The sequence below is a fragment of the Rhizophagus irregularis genome, chromosome 9 (genome assembly GCF_026210795.1).
Source record: "Rhizophagus irregularis chromosome 9, complete sequence".
Classification (NCBI taxonomy): domain Eukaryota; kingdom Fungi; phylum Glomeromycota; class Glomeromycetes; order Glomerales; family Glomeraceae; genus Rhizophagus; species Rhizophagus irregularis.
In genome coordinates, this window is record NC_089437.1 from 4770721 (window position 1) to 4787653 (window position 16933).

General features: G+C 25.0%; 3 protein-coding genes across 3 annotated transcripts; 1 reads left to right on the plus strand and 2 right to left on the minus strand.

The window, feature by feature from the left end:
- Nucleotides 1-1178: 1178 nt before the first annotated feature.
- OCT59_030108 (uncharacterized protein) lies at nt 1179-2733 on the minus strand (the record flags this gene model as incomplete). The annotated part of the gene is made up of 2 exons (XM_025322241.2): nt 1179-1629; nt 1734-2733. 2 exons carry the CDS (start codon nt 2731-2733, stop codon nt 1256-1258), a joined length of 1374 nt encoding a protein of 457 aa, XP_025166757.2. The 3' UTR covers nt 1179-1255.
- Nucleotides 2734-4516: 1783 nt separating this feature from the next.
- OCT59_030109 (uncharacterized protein) lies at nt 4517-7297 on the minus strand (the record flags this gene model as incomplete). The annotated part of the gene is made up of 4 exons (XM_025311952.2): nt 4517-4820; nt 5067-5929; nt 6513-6584; nt 6677-7297. 4 exons carry the CDS (start codon nt 7295-7297, stop codon nt 4517-4519), a joined length of 1860 nt encoding a protein of 619 aa, XP_025166759.2.
- A 1558-nt stretch (nt 7298-8855) lies between these two features.
- On the plus strand, nt 8856-10456 carry OCT59_030110 (uncharacterized protein; the record flags this gene model as incomplete). Its single annotated transcript, XM_025328429.2, has 1 exon — nt 8856-10456. The coding sequence occupies exon 1, from the start codon at nt 8903-8905 to the stop codon at nt 10454-10456; it is 1554 nt and encodes a 517-aa protein (XP_025166760.1). The 5' UTR covers nt 8856-8902.
- Between the last annotated feature and the right edge of the window lie 6477 nt (nt 10457-16933).

Here is a 16933-nt window from a genome sequence, read left to right on the forward strand (position 1 = left end):
AATAAAATTTTTATTTAACAATTAATATTTGACTTTCTAATTTCTATTTTTGATTTACTATTTTTAGAGAAGTTTTTTAACTATATTTGAATCTCATCGGGCCTTTATAACCGATCCACTTAAAAAAAAATGCTCATCAAACGATTCATTTAAAAAAACAAAATGCTCGTCAAACGATTCATAACAATATTAAATCACATGACTGATTTTTTGAACATTGAAACGAAATAATGTCAGAATGGAACCTGTAATTATATTTTTTGTAATCTTTAAATTTACAATTTTAGTAATCTGGTACTTATAAAAATTTTGTTTTTGTATAATTTTACTTATAAGGAATTGGTCTACCGGATATACAATCCGTATGTAGATTTTTATTATTTTAAGAGATTGATAATTTCGCTTATTTTTACGCATTACCACGTATTAATCGTATTATATGAAAGAAAAAGTGTACAAATTACAAAATTAATCAAAAAAGTGGAATTAATACAAAAAATAAATTCTTTTTTTTTTAATTTCGTAATAGATTTCTAATTCTTTCAATTCTCTCCTTAATAACATTTGTGTCAATGACTTTTGTTTCAATCTAGAATTTTTTAAAATCTTGAATTTCGAAGATGTCTGAAAAAAAAAAATGTTCAATAATAATAATTATGATTATTATAAATGAATTGAATTGAATTTGATTTTTTAAAAAGGCTTGATTTTATCTCACAAATTAGTTAGACTCCTATTTATAGATATTTCCGTCGCACGTATAATTGTATAATCGGTCGAATCAGATTTAGAGATTTTAGGGATAACGCGATCTAATCCTAAATAAGAAGAGAAAGGTATGTAACCACGGGTTTTGGTTTTCACGAGATATTTCAACATTTTGAACATGTGAAATACTTTGAACATTTGAATATGTTGAATATTTTGAATATTTGAAATAAATACTTGGGATACGTTGAATATTTGGAACATCTTGAACATCACGAACATCACAAACATTACGAAAATTACGAATTTCATGATTTGACTTTTTTTATTTTCTTTTCATTGGATAATCCTTTGTATGTAATTGAATGTATATTTTAATTGAAACTCCGGTTCGTTAGAAATAATTGAAGTTACAATTCGTTAAAATTAAAATATAATAATAAATAATAAATTCTTTATGAATTATATTTATACACATAAATTAAATAAATTATTTTTTTTATTCTCATTTCAAATATAACAATACAGTATAATTCTATTATTATTATTATTTTACTAAATTTCTTCCGGACGATAATTCTAAATCACTCGGTATAGGCATTACATTTTCACCATCACTAGTAGCTTTTTCATGTAGTAAATTTTTACGTCTTTTTATAAAAAAGAAAATACTTAATGATGTAATAATAATAATACCTAAAACACCAACTACTACACCAACTATAATTCCTGTATTATTTTTATTATTAGAATTATTATCAGATTGAGTTGAATCTGATGTTGATGATGATTGAGGTGGTATAACAGCATTAGGATCAAAATTATTGGTCCAAATATAATTTGAAGAATTACCAATATCAAGTAAAAGTACATCACTTTCACCATTTTTCCTATAATTAAAATTTAAACCAAAACCAGAACCTAAATAAAGGATAGTATTAAAACATTATCAATAACGTAATTTTTTTTTTAAAAAAAAAACGACCAATTGATCGACCAACCAAATCCAACAATTCAACACTTACCAAATGCTATGACCATATATCTTCCAATTACATTGGCAGTATGATCAAAACGTTTTATGGTGGGACCTTTTCCTGAAACATTTGGTTCGTACCAATTAAAATTTGTAGTATCCAATACATATAACATTTTATTATCAATATCATCACCACCAAAAACAATTATTCTAAAACCATCTAATCCAAGTACAGAAGATATACCATTATCACCATTTGGGATAGAATCACCAAAAGTGGGTTGTGGTTTCCAAGTATTATCATTAGTATTATATAAGTATACCACACGAAAACCATCAGTGGCGGGTTTACCAGCAGGTTCCTTTCCACCCATATAAACTATTATACCATTTGGTAATAAAGTAGCGGAATATTCAACTCTTGATATAGCAGTATCTTTTAGTACACAAGATAAATTTGTTGTATCAAAAATAATCATTCCTCCTTGATTACGAGTTACACCTTGAAGAGTTGTAAAAGGAAAACCGGCAAGTAAAAATATTTTACCACTATAATCAGTTATAGGTCTCATTTGATTTCTACCAATAGGTCTTTCACCTGATATAATTTGTTGTGAATATGAATTCCATGAATTATCTTTTGTATTAAAAGTTAGAACTGGAGGTAATGTTTTATCCTTTTCATTATTTATAAAATATATTGTATCGTTATTTGCACCACCATAACTCGCTGTTACGCCTCCAGAAATTATAGAAGTAAAAAAGTTCAAAGGAAGATTTTTGTCATTATCTGGTATTGCAGTCCATGGTAAAGTTGAAGTATCAAAAGGTTTTGATACGTCAAGATAAAAAAATCTATCATCTGGATTTAGATTATATGTACTTTCAATCGTAACATTAGGTACAAAATCTTTGAATCCACTAAAAATATAAAGTTTTTTATCGACAAGAATTGAGCTATGTAATGTACGAACATTAGGTGTTAATAACTGAGATTTCACTATCGTTAAAATCTGAAGTAATAATAATAGTCTAAAATTAAACATATTTTTTTTTTGTTTTTATAAAAAAAAAAGGAAGGGAAAAAAATTTTTTTATTTAATATTAGTTTCTATTTAATTTTACTATTTTTAGAGAAACTTTTAAACTATATTTGAATGCTCATTTAAAAAAAAAAAACAAACTTGGAAAATATTAAATCACATGACACTGTTTTCTTAACATTGAAACCTGTTTACAATCTCTAAATTTACAATTTTAGCAATCTGGTGCTAATTAAAAAAATTGGTTTGTATAATTTTACTTATAAGTAATTGAACTACCGCCCTATATAGGTCTGGCTCAATATGCAATTGTATGTAGGATGCTTTATTGCAATGTTTCATCCCTTGTTTTTGTCGGAGATTTACTGCGGACGTTTTTGTGGATTTATTATTTTACCAAAATGGGAGATATACAGTATATAATTTTTTGTTAATTAGAGATGATAATCAATTTGTTTACTTGCCTTTACGTATTACAGTGTATTATACGTATTTTTTTTTATTAAAAGAAAGGAAAAGAAAAGAGAAAAAGTGTACAAAATTAATCTAGGAAAAGTAAAAAAAGTTCGAAAAAGTGGAATTAATACAAATTATATACAAAGAATTTTCTAAAAAAAAGTTTTCTCTCTTAATGACATTTGTGTAGAATAGAATTTTTTAATTTAGTAGATGTCTAAAAAAAAGTTTTTTAATAATTATGATTTTAAAAGATTTGATTTTTACCTCATGAAGACCCCTATTTATAGATATTTCCATCAGATCAGATTTAACAATGATAGGGATTTTGGCGCCATTAGCTCAATCTAATCCTAAATAAGAAGAAAAGGTATATAATCAAGGTATGTTTTCACAACATTTTAGACATGTGAAATATTTTGAACATTGGAATATTTGGAATATTTGAATATGTTGAATATTTGGAAACGAACCTGTACGAAAATTTGATATACTGAACCATATATTACAGACCCGATTTTTTTTATAACTAATTGTGCTAGATATAACGAAACTATATAATAAAATGCTATCGCATCCGAACCTATTTTAACCGGGCGATTATATATTAAACCTATATATTTGATACCAAATATCACGTTATATAAATTAGTTACACCACAAAATTCAAGAAAGAGAGTTACTGTACAAAAACGTAAACTTTGCGAAACAAAAGAAAAAATCCAACCCTTTCTAATGTTAGCTTTGTAAAACAATACCGTGTCGGAAAGTCAACAATAACTGACATTTTGAAAGAAAAAGAGCGTATAGAAGTATTAAATTCGTAAATCATCAAAATAGTCACATGTCTATATTTTATCATTGGTTACTGAACAATTCGGTATAAAAATATATTATATAATGAACTCATCCTATACCAAACCAAACGAAAGGTTCGTTATATCCAGAATTGATTGTATTTTGAATATTTTGAGTATATTGAATGTTTGGAATATGTGGAGAATATGTGGAGAATATGTGGAATATTTGGAATATTTAGAATATCTTGAACATATCACAAAAATTACGAACTTGATCTTTTTCAATTTTTTGTCTGTAAAATTTTCGATAAAGACTTGACAACCTTTTATTTTCTTTTCATTGGATAATCCTATGTTATGTAATTTAATGTATATTTTAACTAAATAAATAATGAAACTCTGGTTCGTTAAAATAATTGGTTTAAAATTCGTTAAAGTTAAAAGAATAATAAATATTACAGTCTTTATGAATTATATTTTATACACATAAATAAATAGAATTTTTTTTTTTTATTCCCAATTCCTCATTATTACGAATTTCTTCCAGATGATAATTCTAAACCACTTGGTATAGGCATTACATTTTCACCATCTCTAACAATTGGAAGAGCTTTTTCATGTAGTAAATATTTACGTCTTTTTATAAAGAAGAAAATACTTAATGATGTAATAAAAATAATACCTAAAACACCAAATACTACACCAACTATAATTCCTGTATTATCATCAGATTGAGTTGAATTTGATGATGGTATAACAGCATTAGGATTAAAATTATTGGTCCAAATATAATTTGAAGAATTACCAATATCAATATCAAGTAAAAGTACATCACTTTCACCATTTTTCCGATATTAAAATTTAAAACAGGACCAGAACCTAAATAAAGGATAGTATTAAAATATTATGAATAACGTAATTTTTTTTTCTTAAAAAATCGACCAAAAATTCAAATTCAAATTCATTTAATTTTATTTTTTTCACTTACCAAATGCTATGACCATATATCTTCCAATTACATTGGCAGTATGATCAAAACGTTTCATGGTGGGACTTTTTCCTGAAACATTTGGTTCGTACTAATTAAAAGTTGTTGTATCCAATACATATAACATTTTATTGTCAGTATTATCACCACCAAAAACAATTATTCTAAAACCATCTAATCCAAGTACAGAAGATATACCATTATCACCATTTGGGATAGAATCACCAAAAGTGTTTTGTGATTTCCAAGTATTATCATTAGTATTATATAAATGTACTACACGAAAACCATCAGCGACGGATTTACCAGGAGAATCCCTAGGATCCCTTCCACCCATATAAACTATTGTACCATTTGGTAATAAAGTAGCGGAATATTCAACTCTTGACATACCATCTATAACATCTTTTAGTACACAATTTGAATTTATTGTATCAAAAATAAACATTCCTCCTTCATCACGAGTTACACCTTGAAGAGTTGTAAAAGATAAGCCGGCAAGTAAATATATTTTACCACTATAATCAGTTATAGGTCTAATTTGATTTTTACTAATAGGTCTTTCACCTGATATAATTTGTTGTGAATATGAATTCCATGAATTATCTTTTGTATTAAAAGATAGAACTGGAGGTAATGTTTTATCGAATTCATTATTTATAAAATATATTGTATCATTATTTGTACCACCATAACTCGCTGCTACACCTCCAGAAAATACAGAACTAAAAAATTTCAAAGGAAGATTTTTTTCATTAGCTGGTATTGCAGTCCATGGTAAAGTTGAAGTATCAAAAGGTTTTGATACATCAAGATAAAAAAATCTATCATTTGGATTTAGATTATATGTACTTTCAATCATATCATTAAGACGATCTTTGAATCCACCAAAAATATAAAGTTTTTTATCGACAAGAATTGAGCTATGTAATGTACGAACACTAGGGGTTAAAAACTGAGATTTCACTATCAGTAAAATTTAAAGTAATAATAATAGTCTAAAATTAAACATTTTATTTTTTTTTTTTAAAAAAAAAGGAAGATTGAGAAACTTTTTAAAAAAAACCAAACTTGGAAAATATTAAATCACGTGACATTATTTTTTGAGTAAATATATTTTTTGCAATCTTTAAATTTACAATTTTGGCAATCTGGTGCTACAATTTCGATATGTAATTGTATGTAGGATACATTGTTCAATGTTTCATCCTTGAGATTTTACTGCGGATTTTTTATTATTTCACCGAAAAGGGAGATCTAGAGCAAATTCGTATTATCAGAGATTTAAGTATTGATCTTGTTTACTTTTCTTACTTTTACGCATTACCACGTATTATATGTATTTTTTTTTTATTAAAAGAAAAGGAAAAGAAAAAAGTGTACAAATTACAAAATTAATCTAGGAAAAATAAAAAAAAAGTTCAAAAAAATGGAATTAACACAAATTATTTACAAAGAATTTCCTAAAAAAAAAAAGTTCTTAATTTTTTTTAATTTCGTAATAAATTTCTAATTCTCTCAATTCTCTCCTTAATTACATTTGTGTTAATGACTTTTGTTTCAATTTTGTTCAATCTAGAATTTTTTAAAATCTTGAATTTCGCAGATGCCTGAAAAAAAGATTTTAATAATAATAATTATGATTAATATAAAATGAATTGAATTTAAAATTGGTTTTTTTTTTAAAAGATTTGATTTTTACCTCACGAATTAGTTGGAGACTCCTATTTATAGATATTTCCGTCGCACTTGGTAATGGTAAATTTGTATAATCAGTCGAATCAGTCGAATCAGTCGAATCAATCAGATCAGTCGAATCAGATTTAACAATAGTAGGGATTTTGGGGATTTTAACGCCATTAGCTCTATTAACGCAATCTAATCCTAAATAAGAAGAGAAAGGTGTGTAATCACGGGGTTTGTAAGGTATGTCTTCACGGGGGTTTTCAACATTTTTAACATGTGGAATATTTTGAACATTTCGATTATTTGGAATATTTGGAATATTTGGAATATTTTGAGTATGTTGAATATTTGGAATATGTTGAATATTTTGAGTATATTGAATATTTGGAATATGTTGAATATTTGGAGCATTTGGAATATTTGGAATATGTTGAATATTTGGAACACGAACATCATGAAAATTACGAACTTCATGATTCTTTTTCGGAAAGATCTCTTCCAATTTTTTGTCTGTAAAATTTTCGATAAAGACTTGACAACCTTTTATTTTCTTTTCATTAGATAATCCTAAATAAACATTAAATCCTCCGAGAGACAAAGATTCTCCAAAACCACTATCACGTTTTGTGTAAGACATTGTGTATTATTAAAAAAAAAGAGAGAATATTTTTTTTTTTCTTTTAAAGGAATTTAGATTTTAGACCTTGTTTTTTGTTGTTAAACTTTTTTTGCTAAACTTTTTTTTTGTTAATCGTTTTAATTTTTTTATTTTTTTTTAATCGTGAGCGAAGTCATTGAGACCATCATTATATAAGAAATTTTTTTTGAATATTAAAATTTGAACAAAACAATAAACATGATTAAAATTTTAGTTCTAAACTAATCATAAAAATCAAAAAAGAACGCGAAAGTTTACATTATGTAAGGGAGATGCATAATTATAGATTAAGTTGTAAGATCCGTATGATCCATTCCCTACATTACACAGAAATTCAAAATTTCCATTGTTAAAAAGATTTTCTAGAATAATTTTTTGATGAGTTTAAAACATTCAGTGTAATATAAGAATATTTTGATTGCATTGAGACTTAATAAAATAATTGGATAATGTAAATCAAATAATTTAATCGATAATTTTTTCTTTAGATGGTTCCAATCTTATCAATTTATTTATGTACTGTAATATTTGTATATAATTTTTACAGGAAATAATTGTATGATTGGTTAAAGATTATTTTACTTCATGTACAGTACCTATTTATAACTGGAATATAACTGAATATAACTGGAAATAACCGGATGGATATCGGTCTTTGACCGATATCCTTACAATACTACAGTATCCAATAGGAATTGAATGCTATTAATGCTGATTTCAATATTGGATGCCTCATAAAAATATTAAATCCCGCATATTCCTAATCGATTGAACAATAACTCGATTTAAATTTATACCTGAGGAATTTATTTATTGCATTTATTTGGTATCAAACTACATTAGTATATAAAAATGTCAAAAATAGATGTTAAACACTTAAACAAATTTGTCAATTTTACTAGAATTGGTAAAAAGAAGAATAAGATCATTTATAAACGCTTTATAATATATTACTACATAGAAGCAAGACTATCACGTGAACGATTTTATTACAGGAATAACTACTGTATATATATCATGATTGTTGTAGCTTCGGCCCAAATTATCATTTTTATTTGGTTTATTAACCAGAGTTTCTGTTATCGGTTTATTTTATAGGATATTACATTCTATTATCGGTAAATTATATGACCTTTCTAGGTTGTCGGATTAGTTATTACCCCGTTGGAACCTTGTGATACATTATAAATAGTTGATCGATCTGTGATCGAATTATTTAAGCAATTTATAATTTAGCCGTAATTTTCGTAATTTTAAAGTTCACCATATAAAAATTTGGGAAATTTTGTCATACAATGAAAAATGGTGTGTGCGTATAATTATATTATAGTATTATAAGTATTATACTAAGATTTACTATGTCACATATCAATAATTTTTGATTATACCATGTTTTAACGCAGAGAACAGATTATGTGCATAATCTGCAAAGTTGTCACTTCGGTGACCCGTTACACAGTGAGAATTTCAAGTACAATATTCGAAAAAAAAAATTCATTTTTTTTTTAAAAAAAAAAAAAAAAAATTTTTTTTTCCTGTCCTACTTTTTTTTCCCTCTCAAAAATTTTACTTTTTTTAAAAAAAATGCCACATATTAATGGAGATTGTCTTGAAATTATTTTAAATGAATTAAGATTTGATTCATCAACTCTTCATTCATGTATTTTGGTAAATAGATTATGGTGTCGTATAACCATACCAATATTATGGAAAAAATTTTTTTATTTTTATTATTGCAATAAAACCGAACCAAATTCAAGGAATAAATTTTATGATATAATAATCTATTTATTACCAAAATCATCAAAACAACTTTTATTTGATAAAAATATATTAAAATCACCTTATAATCATCATAATAATAATGATGATTCATTACCACCATTATTTAATTATATAAATTATTTTACTCAAATTTCCCCAAATTTTATTGATAATGTGATACAAAAATTAATTAATAAAGATTTTAAATCTATTAAATTTCAAGATCAAGTTCAAGAAAAAGATAATTATGAAAAAGATAATTATTATTATAATTTTAATAATAATAATAATGATAATAATTATAATAAAAATTTTATATTAGAACAAGAAATTTATAAATTATTTATAAATAATTGTAATAATATTAAATTTTTTCAATGGGAAACTATTCAACCTTTAACAAGATTTTTAGGAATTTCAAAATGTTTTTCTCAATTACGTTTTTTAAGTATTGATCTTGAACTTGTTAATTCTTTATCATTATTTGAAATGTCACAAATTTGTCAAAATATTGAATATTTAGGATTAAGAAATTGTAATCAAGATATACCAGGATTAATTAATTTTATAGATATTCAAAAGAATTTACAATCTTTGAATTTTTATTTATATAATACAGGTAGTATAAAAAATCAATGTATACAATTAAGTGAAGTTATTGAAAGGAAAGCTATTACTTTAAAAAAATTTACTATAGTTTCAGATATAACTTTACTTTCTCCTAAAATTCTTCCTTCTTTAATAAATTTAGAATCTTTAGAAATTGATGGTAGAGCTATGAATAAAGAAAATATAGAATTACATATTAAAGAATGGAGAAAATATTTATCTTTAGCTAATTTTCCTAATTTACAATATCTTAAAACTGATTGGCCATTTTTTAAAGAACATTTATTAATCGAAAAATCTAATGGTAATATATTAGAAATTAGAATTTATCGTAATCATGATCCTATTTATACAAATCAATTAATTAATTCAATATCAAGATTTTGTCCAAGGATTGAAAGATTAACTATTTGTGTTGAAATTGAAAATTTTGATGGAATAAAAGAAATTTTTTTAAATTGTAATCAATTAAAAAAAATTTATTTATTAACAAAGAATGAAGGTAAATTTAATTGTGATGATTTATTAAAAATTTTATTAGATTATTCTTCAAAAAATTTTTATGAATTTTGTTTTGATGATAATTGGATTTTTACTGTTGAAGCTTTAGAAATTTTTTTTGAAAATTGGAGATGTAGGAATCCTTTAATATTTAAGAAATATGGTTATAAAAGATTATATTTTAAAGATGATCATGAATTTATTGTTAGAAAATATTATAATGAAGGTGTAATTAAAGAAACAAATTGTTTAATATATTTATAATGTTTTTGTAGGGAATAATTTAAAAAAAAAAAGTAATTTAGGGAATAGATTTAAGATATGTATAAATATACGTATTATGTATAATAAATAATTAAGGAATAAATAGGTTTTTTATTAATGCATATGCGATTGATTTATATATTTATTTTTATGTATTAATAGATTACTAACATACATGCGATATATAACAAAATTATCTTTTATCTTGAAAATATATTTGTTCTAAGCTAGCTGATCAGTCAGCATCAAGGAGACTGCGCTTTACTTTTAAATCCGTATCACACTTCGTACGACCGAAAATTGCGTAACAGTCGGATAAAACGCATTTGTAAGTCGATCTCGTTTCTCATCCATCGAAAGATAAATGATGAAATTAGTGTTAATTATAGGAACTTAAACCTTTGGAATGTCACTGATATAGACAAGCTTAAAGATGTTACTTAAAAAAAGAGCTTAACGGTGGGATGTTAAGAAATTTGTTTATGAGAACATTATCTCCGCTTACGTCATCCAAAATTTTTTATTATAGAACAAGTATATTGATTGTATTATATAAGAATATTCAATATACACGTACTATGTTTTAACCACTTCTGTATCAGTATTATTATGTGAGTGTGAATAACAACATTAAATCATGATCATTATTTAGAAAGGAATAAATGAGCAATTTGCCAGCTGTTCTAACTCTCCGATGTGCATTTTTGTACTTTTGGTTCTTTTTAATAAGATCGTTGACGTTTTTGTATGGTCGATTCTCACATATAGCTTCAGATATGGCATTATCAATCCCTGTAATAGTCTCAGCAATTCGTTTGGACATATGGCAAATGGCAGATTGATAGTTAAGGCAGTAAAAGATATTATTCTGCAATATGAACAAAAATATATTTTTTTTATTTACATATTAAATGCAATATATTTACATATCAATATCTAGTATGTGTTGAGGAGAGCATGGGATTGTGTTTGTATTCTAATATTTCTTGATCATTTTTTCATCTGGGGATAAAATTTCAATAAATGCACAGTATCATTAGGATAGTTCACCATGTATTATGGGAATAAGTCATTACCATTATATCATTTATTCTCAAAACTTTTCATATATACTCAAGCTTTTATATGTAAAAGAGATCTCCTTGTTGATCCAGGAATACAATCCCAGTGCCTATTATAATTTTAAGGAGTATCCGTTGATCTAATATTGTGATGAATCATAATAACGTAATTTTTCCATAGATTTATTCCGAAAATCAATCCTTAAATGCACTACAATCTTATAAAAAGGTGAAGCTTTATTTAGTGAATCCTTTTATCCGCCTTGTGCGAGTAAAGCAAAAAAAGGGATTAAAACAAATATTCAAACTTACCACTATTAACCTCAACAATATTAACAATCAATCAAGAGTATATTCTGCAAAGTAATAGCAAAGTTAGTTTGTTTGATTTCTTAGCTTGATTTTAGAAATCGCCATCATGATGTTAATCATTTTTCTGGCTCTATAGATGCTCAAAGATAAAGCAGAAATATTACCTTTCTTGATTCTTTCCGTACATTTGATATTTTGCCAAGAAAATCATGATCATTGTATAAATTTCTGTCACCAGATTTTTGTCACATGCTGAGATACAATGCACAGTATATCGAATAAATTTTCTGGCAATGGCATCCGAATTCTTAATGCTTGGCATAATATTGTTCTAGTGATAAAAAAATTGAAACACCTTTATTATAATGCATTAAGTAACAAATTTCTTGAATATAAGGTGGAATGGAATGTTGTAAAAATGAGGTATAGCAGTAATTGTGAATTGAAAGCCTCAACTTGTCTTATTTCTTTTACTCTGTTGTTAATTTCAGAATTCTTTATATAAGTTCAAAATTATCTCATCTCAAGAAAGTCCTTTTGCAGGAAATAATCTATTACATAATCTGTATAAGTGGGAGTGATATAGATAGAGAAATAATTTTATTAGTTATAGACACAATATTCTCCAAAAATATAAGAGCAAAGAAATAACTTGATGCTGGGACTCATATTAAATGACCTAAAATCTGTATACTTTCTTCTTCTTTAATAGCATCATACATTTCTTTTGCTTTTTCATCTGAAAATTTAATTATTATTAATGATTTATTGCATATGATCATAAATTAGACTTACTCCTTATTGAAATCTTTGATAAAAATTAATATATTGATTAACATTAGGTAATAGAAGCTATTGTAATATCTAAAGCAAGATCTTGCTTATTTTTAATAGAGTCTCTGAAAAAAATTTCAAATTTACTAGTAATTTTACCAGCAATCCTATTGGTTAATTGATCTAAAAAGGAAAAAAATCATAACAACTTAGTGTAATATTTCCTTTTTTAGGTGTAATTTATCTATATATAGTAGAATCTTTAAAAATTCTCAATTATAAATTTTACCTTAGATTTTTGGTGACCTATCTTATAAATAAACAGGGTTCTAGGATTCTAAATATTCTCATACAACTCAGAGATAACGTGCATTTTTAGTAATAACTCAGTCAATATCAATACTAAAAATACAATTTTATTGTCTTATTGAGACAAATCCAATAAGTCTAAATTCATTAAAATCCAATTACTTGACCACTTAAAATATATAGGGTATATACAATAACAAAATTTGAAAACATATCCGCCGATTTGCGGAATTTACCAATCATCAATTATGTGGCGCAGTACCGATTAAAATCGATCAAAACCCGTTCTTATATAAGAAAAAATGTTAAAAAATATATAAAAAAAACTTTAAAGACCTCTCCCAAAATATTTACCACTTCAACCCGAAACTAGTAGAAGGAGTTTCTAGAAAAAAAAGGAAAAAAATATTATAAAGTTAGTTTATTAAAAAAAAACAAAAGAAAAACTTTACAAAATCCAGAATATTTAATGATTTAACGAAAAAAAATTAACTGAAAAATAATTAATAATAAATATCAAATAGATTTTAATTAAACAATTAATCAATACATAATCTAAATTCGCTAAAACATCGTTATTAATATTTAGAGTTATTTATTTATTGAAAGATTTTTTTTGAATAATTTTGCTTTCTAAATAAATTTTTTCTATAAACTATAAAAAAAAAAAAACAGCTCCAAGTTGTATCTAATATAAAATAATTACTAATATACTTGCAAAAATTCTCAACTTACTTGATGTAAAAACTGGTTGAAAAGTTGATGGAGGAGTTGATAGGGAGTTTAATAGGAAGTTTACGAAAGAAAAAAATTTTTTTAACACTACTTTTTGTTGAAGTAATTTCTTGATATCTGTTATGATCATTTTTGCGAAACTTAATTTACCTAATTTTTATTAAATTATTGTCAAATTCCTTAATTTAGACGAATTTTGTTAATTCCGCAGATCGGTGGATATGATATCCCTAAAATATGCAATTCTGTCTAGAATTAATATACAAACTCTACGTAAACTCTAATATAAGTTGTATAAAAAATATTTAGGATTCTGGAGTCTTATCCAAAGTAGGACCCCAGACATCACATATATAATTCATAACTGATCTGCATAAATTTAGCACTTTTTGCTCCTGCTAAAATAGATCTAATTTGCTAAAAATCAAATTATTATATTTTAAATTTATACTAATTTGCTAAAACTTAAAATATGAGTTATAGTAAAATTTTAAATAATATAGGTTTAAATTTGCTTAATAAAACTAATATAATTTCAGTTTATTAAAATTATTTGTAGATCAGTAAATTTAATTGTCAATTTACCAAAATTAACAATCTTTTTTTTTATTATCAATAAAAAAATAAATAATTAATAACAATTGACTTTTTGCCAAAAAAAGACCCTTTTTTATTTTCAGTTTTTTACAATTATCTCGGCATCCAGTGATCCGATTCATGAGGATTTTTTTTATTTTGTAGAGCTTGATGAGGGCTACAAAACAAAAAAAAGTTCACATAAATTGGACCATTGGATGCCAAGATAATCGCAAAAAACGTGATTTTTTTTTGAAATTTAGGCCAATTTGCTAAAAAGTTACTCTCTGAGTTGTATATGTAATATCTGGGTTCCTGTATAAATTAAACTGTCAATTTTTATAATTTATAATTAAAAACATGTAGATTATAGATAAAATAATAATTAATAAAAATAATAAATTAAATATAAATAATTATTAAAAAATAAAATGTTGCGAAACTAATCGGATGGTTTTTGGCCTGCATTATGCTTAATTTTGGCCGGAATTATACTTAATTTTGGCCAAAATATAACCCGGACCCCGAAACTAATATTTTTAAAAATATTATCTATAAAAGTTAAAAAAAAGGATAAGTTAAATTTTAAAAAAAGTACCAATTTGCTCAAATATAAAATATGACTGTGTAAAATCAACACAATTTGCTAAAACTCATAATTATGACTATTAATTAATTTTCAATCAATTTGCTCTATCTAAAATTATGAGTTTAACCTAATTTTGATTGAATTTGCTAAAACTCAAATGTGAGTTATATATGTAATGTCCGGGGTCCTTCCAAAGCACTTGTTTAACATATCAAATCAAAATATAATGTTTATATAACATATAATACTAATTCTATTAACAATCTTCTTGAAGAAAAAAAGCTCAATTTATTACTATAATTTTAATAAAGAATATTAATTATGCATTACTGAAAATTTGATATAATAATAATTAATATATGATCAAAATTCAATAATACAGTTAAACCTTGATATAGTGAACCCTTGATATAAGTGAATTTTTCAGACAATTATAATAAATTTCCCTCTCCTTGTTATAATGAATTAACCAATCAAATCTCTTAAAATCTTCACTATAGCTCTATAGCGAAGTTGAGGTCTGGAACCTAGAGTTCGTTATATAAACAAGGGTTGACTGTACATTTTATAGTTGATTATACATGCAGACAGAAAAATGTCTTCAGCTAATACACTTTAGGGAATGGCCAGAAATGATGTCATTTCCTAAAGGAGGGAGGGGGATTAAGACTATGATGATGTTATACACCTTCTATTTTTAGACATTTGTAGTTAATATAATTCTAGTCAGAATTGTGCTTTAATTTTACATTTCCTAAAATGAATAATGACATTGGAAAGAGGAGGTCAAAAATCCTAAAATTTAAATTACGTCATTTCTGGCCATCCCCTTAGACAAATAAAACTTTATTCTGAATTGAGCATATTCACATCAGTATCTACAAGTAAGTTATCAGTGCAAAAAATAATAAAAGAGTTCTTCAAAACTAATTTGAATTAGTCATTATTAAATTTTTTATAATACAGGCAAACACAGAACAGTTTTTTAAATAATAAGTTTATAGGAGTTATAAAAAAGGATTAGAAATATTATCTGTTTATAAGGATTATACAAAAAAAGCAAGAGATTGTTTGGACACTCTTGAAGTTAAGTATGAATAATTGAAATGGAGCAATTTCATATGTTTAAAGACTAGAATATGTTCCAATTCTAAGATAATATTGTGATATGTTAACAATTCTTAAGTAGCTGGCTGACTATATTTTAGCCAGTGATAGTAAACTATGCCTTCTCTCAGCACCTTTGAACTAAGAGTTAGAATACATTTTAGTCTTGAGATGATAATGTGACATATTAATACCTTCAAGTAACTGGCTGACTATGTCTTGGCCAGTAATAGTAAACTATGTTTTCCTTTGAATGCTCTTACATGTTATTGCCATAATGTTTAATTCTTTAGTAATTTCAAGATTAAATTATTTTATGCTAATTGCTATTTTCTCTTTAGCAGGATGAGAAAACTTCTTTAGCTATCAATAAATTTTGAAGGATAATAGATAAAAATAATATTATGACAAAATTGAACTTGAAAAGGTTTGTAATTAACATCTATAAATTTTATTTTATATTTTAATAAAAAATAACCTTTTATTGCATTAAATAATTGGAATATACAAAATATGCATTTATTTGGGATTTAGAATGGGATGGGAGTTCCATTCTATTTAAATGAACGGCAAGTATAAAACAGCATATGCAGTCAAAAAATGAATTAAGTGGTTTGAAAATAGTTGTAATATCAGCAGGTAATAAATAAAAATATAAATCTGAATTGTAGAGTGAACTTTATTAATTGATTTCATTTAATCTATGCTAATTTTTTTACTTTATGCTATTAAAAAATTAGTACATCTGTTCACTCAAAAAAATCATGTGATGCATATTTTATTTTTCAATAATATTTGATAATTACAAAAAATACTTTTTAATGCCAGAAATAATAATTATCTAAAGGATTCCGCTTACTTCTAATAGAGGTCACCCGTCACTGTAAAATTTTTAAGATTTATATGTAAATTTACTTTACTCCAAATTTTCCTTCTACTAAATAATTTTACTACTTTTCTAGTTACATTTTTAAATCATATATATTTTACCTTCATCAGGAAATTTTATAGCGC